This window comes from Pundamilia nyererei, unplaced genomic scaffold (genome assembly GCF_000239375.1).
Source record: "Pundamilia nyererei isolate P.nyererei 1_Seehausen unplaced genomic scaffold, PunNye1.0 scaffold00266, whole genome shotgun sequence".
NCBI lineage: Eukaryota > Metazoa > Chordata > Actinopteri > Cichliformes > Cichlidae > Pundamilia > Pundamilia nyererei.
The window spans coordinates 742704-747762 of NW_005187667.1; the positions used below are offsets into that span (position 1 = coordinate 742704).

The following is a 5059-nucleotide window of genomic DNA, read 5'->3' on the forward strand; positions in this document are numbered from 1 at the left end:
CCGTGACAAAGAATAATGAGACGGTTGATTCTGTCTCTCAGGGTTCGTTAAGGCTCATTGGATGGAGGATTGGTATTTTGGCTACCAGTGTCTGAACGGCAGCAACCCTCTCATGCTGCGTGAGACCCGCCACCTCCCTCCAAACCTGTCTGTCACCTCTGACATGCTCCGCCCCTTCCTGCCTGAAGGCTCCTCCCTCGAAAAAGAGCTACAGGTGTGTGCTGTTGTGACTTTCAGCTGTGCGTTATTTGCAGCTGCCCTTTTTAATCAGTGTGTTTGTTCGCTGTGACAGAAAGGCAACATTTACCTGTTGGACTACGAGGTTCTAGACGGTGTTCCAGCCAACGTGATCAATGAAAAGCAGACGTATCTGTCCGCCCCGCTGTGCCTTCTCCACCTGAACCAGCAGGGGCAGCTGCTCCCCATCGCCATCCAGGTTTGCTTGTTATGTAGAAACCTGACTGTGACGATTGTCTTCAGTTGGAATCCTGTTGTCTAAGTTCAGCCCATTCACCCTGGGAATGTGGTCCCGTCCTTCAGCTGCAGCAGAAACCTGGCCCTCAGAACCCGGTCTTCCTGCCCTCTGACTCTGGCTACGATTGGCTGTTGGCTAAGATGTGGGTTCACAGTGCAGACTTCCAGTGCCACCAGCTGATCTCACATTACCTGCGGACTCACATGATGGCAGAGCTGTGCTGCGTGGCCACGCTGCGGCAGCTCCCAGATGCACACCCACTGCACCAGGTAAACCCCGCTCACCTGCAGCTCGCTCGACTTCACCCACAGGAGACCAGAGAACAGAATTGTTGTATCCAATCATTTCTGCTTTTAAATGGCTTGAGCTGTCTTTTCTCTCATTTCTTTTATGGACAGCTGCTACTGCCGCACGTCAAGACATCTTTAAAGATAAACTTCGGGGCCAGAGCGTCGCTGCTGGCCTCCAAAGGACTGTTTGATCAGGTAAAATGCAGGAAGTAACAGGAACCACAAAGAGGAGAACAAACAAGCAAAGTAAGATCTGTTGTGTTCCCTGGTCTCGTCCTTCCAGGCTGTCGGTTCTGGTCTGGCGACATTACCCCTTCTCCTCTCCAGGGGATCGGCCAGGATTTCCTATCGAACCCTGTGCGTCCCCGAAGACTTGAGCGACCGCGGTTTGGACAAACTGCCGCAGAGCTTCTACGCTCAGGACGCTCTGAGGATCTGGGACACAGTGCACAGGTAAACGAGCACACCTGAGAAACCCGAACACTCGTGCAAATGTTTTATCCGATGGCAACAGGAGATCCTCTGTGATCTGTGTGTGTTGCAGGTTTGTAACCAGCTGGGTGGAACTGTATTACCATGGAGACGACGCGGTGCAGCGTGACCCCGAGCTCCATGGTTGGCTCACAGACATCAACGCTCACGGCTTCAGTAATGGTGCGTTTTAGCAGTTTCTCCAAATCACTTTGCACCGTTTCAAACGATTCTGTCAGCAAACTGTGTTTATACGTTAAGTTAGTTCACGATAATATAATAATGATAATGACTGCTAGTTGTTCTTAGAGAGAGCTGTGTCTCCTTTCATGCTGCAGTGGAACTGCAAGCGTAAAGTGGAGATGGCTGTAGGTATAGAGGTGTAGGTGGGGGGTGGAGCTCCTGATGGAGAGCTGCACGCACTGGCAGAGCTTCAGTCGGTGGATGTAAGAGTAACAGGTGAGCTCACAGCAGAGACGAGCAGAGGGACCCGACATCAAACTGTGTCGACCTTTGGATCTGTGCGGAGGAGGATCTGAAAAGTTGCACCAATATAAAATGATACTGAGCAGATGTGTGTTTGACACTGTATGGTATTAAATATTGATAGTTTGATGTAATGATATAATATTAAAAGCAAAACTTTTGGATTTTAGTGGTTAAATAATTAGAGATAAATATGTATGTTATTATATAAAGCTGACCACAGGATAGTTTTCCATGTTCGTGTGTTTTGATGTTCATTAACATTTGTTATTTATGTGCTTGGAACACTGAGCAGCTCTTTTTGACTCCGCCCTCGCCCACAGCACACACATGTGCACGCATGCATTCACCTGAACATTGTGACTATGATGCCTCTGCACAGGTTTCCCTCAGCGCTTTCACACCAGAGCAGAAGTGGCCAAGTTTGTCACTGCGCTCATCTACTCCTGCTCTGCTCTGCACGCTGCCGTCAACTTCTCCCAGGTGAGTCGGCCACTGCGAGAGATGGGAAAAGCTCGCGGCTTCCTGCTGAGGATGTCCCGCCGCCTCACGTTTGTCTCCTCTCTCTTGCTGTCCTCCAGCTGGACTTTGCCTTCTGGGTGCCAAACTGTCCGGTCGCCATGTTGCGCCCTCCTCCGCAGGTCAAAGGCGCCGTCACAGAAGATGACATCATGTCCTTCCTGCCAGATGTGAACACGACGTGCCGCGTCCTGATGGCGCTGAATGGGCTGTCGCAGCCAGCCATCGACTTTGTGAGGCTCCGCCCACTCCTCATAAAACATTTACACTCACTTCTTCCTCAACTCCTCCTCTTCAAAATCTTTGTCATCTTCTTCTTTTTCATCATTTACATTTTTTCTTCTTGATAAGCTTTTTCTTTTGTCTTCCTCCTCCTCCTCGGACACCACAGCCAATCACTGCCTCCATCTCCTCCTATCCCACCATCCTCCTGTCACTCCGACCCTCTGCACCTCCTCTGAGGTTCTCTTTCTGATCATTTTAATTTCAAATCATTGTAATGCGTCTCGTTATTTGTCACATTTTTGAAGATTAAATCTGTGTGTCTACCCTGCAGGTTCCTCTCTGTCACTACAAGGAGGCTATTTTCAGGGAGGACGCTCACCGCAGGCTGTTGGAGGAGGTGCAGGCACAGCTCCGGGACATCTCTGACGCCATCGCAGAGCGTAACAGCCAGCTGGAGCTGCCGTATCCGTACCTGAGCCCCGAGCGCATCGAGAACAGCGTGGCCATTTAGTAACTGTCATCGTCCTCACCTGCGATCATCATTTCCAACAGGAAAAAAACCTCTCCATGCACCTAATTATCGATAATCGTTCCTGTTTTTTAAATCTGATCATGTGACGGACTAATCGTTTCTGCTGGGATACTTCTCTTCAAACCGCAACATTTTTCACGTACTAACTTTTTTTTTCTTCGAGGTGACTGTAACGCGCCTTAAACTCAGATGTTCTCCGACTCTGGTGAAGGACTCACGATGAAATTAATGTCTTGCTTTGTGAGCTCACCAAATTACTTTGTTTGGCGTCAATGAAGTGACTTGGTGTGAGCTCACACTGTGTTACATGAGTACACGAGTTTAAATATTAGAGTAAGTCTCTATTATTCTAATGTCTAAGGAGCTTGGAAAGAAATCATCTTGACCTTAAGAAGACGTTTCACCTCTCATCCGAGAAGCTTCTTCAGTTCTAAGGTCAAATGGTGGAGAGTCCCAGATATAAACCTAGTGGGAGTTTCCCCCCACAGAGGGACAAAAGGACCCCTGATGATCCTCTAATCACCTGAGCCAAGGTGTGAAACTGGGTGTGGGTCCCAATCAGCCAGAGTTTCGGGTGTGTTCATTGTGAAACCTGGCCCCACCTTATCATGCGAATTCCTGAGGTCAGATGGCCCAGGATGTGAGTGGGCGTTAAGGCGTCTGGGAAGGATCTCAAAACTGGATTATAGATGGCAGAGAGTTGGTGTCGTAAACCCCGCCTCTGTTCAAAGATGGTCGCTCAGAGTGGACATAGATGCTTCTTTCACTCCTCTTTCAAACCATCTGTCTTCTCTGTCCACAATGTTAACATTGGTGTCCTCAAAGAGTGACCTTTGACCTTTAGATGCAGATGGACAACCAATCACTGCAGATGGCCCCGCCCCTCCCTGAGCCTGGTTCTGCTGGAGGTTTCTTCCTGTTAAAAGGGAGTTTTTCCTTCCCACTGTCGGCCAAAGTGCTTGTTCATAGGGGGTCATATGATTGTTGGGTTTTTATCTCTATGCATTACTGTACGATCTACTGTGCAATATAAAGCTCCTTGAGGCGACTGTTGTTGTGATTTGGCGCTGTGTAAATAAAATTGAATTGAATGGGCCTTGAGTCTTGTCTCGTGGAGGTGGCTCTTCCATGTTGTGCCATTTGTTTATGAAGTCTCTCCAATGTAAAGGTCGGAGCATTCCTTGGTGCTCTCTGCTGCATGCACTACGTTGTTAAGTTTGTGTTTAGGACAATCTTGTCGGAGGAAACATCCAGACGCTTTTCTTTCCAAGCTCCTGAGACTACGATGACCTTCACAGGCATCTTTGTCAGCTGGAAATGAAGCTAGTCAGAAACAGAGGAGGCGCTGTCAGCTGTACTCCTTCTCATGCGCGTGGCTGAATATTCGACCAATAACGTCAGGCTTTGTGCATTGACTGCCTCGGTGCCTGTTTTTGTCACAGTTAGATTTGTGGATACTCTGAGTTTATTTATCCTTCAAGTACCAACAGAAACTCAAAGAAAGCTTTGAGTAAAAGTCCTGCTCTCAGAATTATGTCCAGAACTACGAGCATAAGAAAGAACTGAAGGTAACAATCTTTATGTAAAATGAGCCCTTTCAGGATTTTACATGCAGCCTGTTTTATTCTCAGGGGGTTTATATGATGAAAGCCAATCCAAAATAGAAGCTAATAACACATCATATACATTAGGGCTGCCACAAATGATTATTTTGATAGTCGACTAGTCAGATCATCATCCATACAGCTTATTGCACCAGCAGCATCTGCTCTTATATAACTATCATTAGCTTACAGCTTTAAGTGTTTAAGGTCTGTGCTAACTAAAAATAAAGACAAGATGATAGTTTATTAATAAATGTTAATGACATTTGCAGATGGTTTCGGTGAAGTTTAATAAACTCCTTGCTATCTAAAATATAACAGGACACCGGGGTAAATTCTGAGCATCTCACACTTCTGATAATCAGCTGTCTGCTTGACAGTTTTAGCTGTGTAAAAACTATAACTTTAATCTCAGCCAAACCGATTTACTCAGGAACAAATAAAATACTAAAAAAAA

The 5059-nt window shown here is 46.9% G+C and overlaps 1 protein-coding gene across 1 annotated transcript; it reads left to right on the forward strand.

Moving 5' to 3' along the window:
• Nucleotides 1–37: 37 nt before the first annotated feature.
• Nucleotides 38–3390, forward strand: LOC102215800 (hydroperoxide isomerase ALOXE3; the record flags this gene model as incomplete). Its single annotated transcript, XM_005750269.1, has 9 exons — nucleotides 38–214; nucleotides 293–436; nucleotides 541–744; nucleotides 874–960; nucleotides 1049–1218; nucleotides 1310–1419; nucleotides 2105–2205; nucleotides 2304–2474; nucleotides 2798–3390. Coding segments are annotated over 9 exons (1344 nt in total), but the record flags the coding sequence as incomplete, so codon positions are not given.
• Between the last annotated feature and the right edge of the window lie 1669 nt (nucleotides 3391–5059).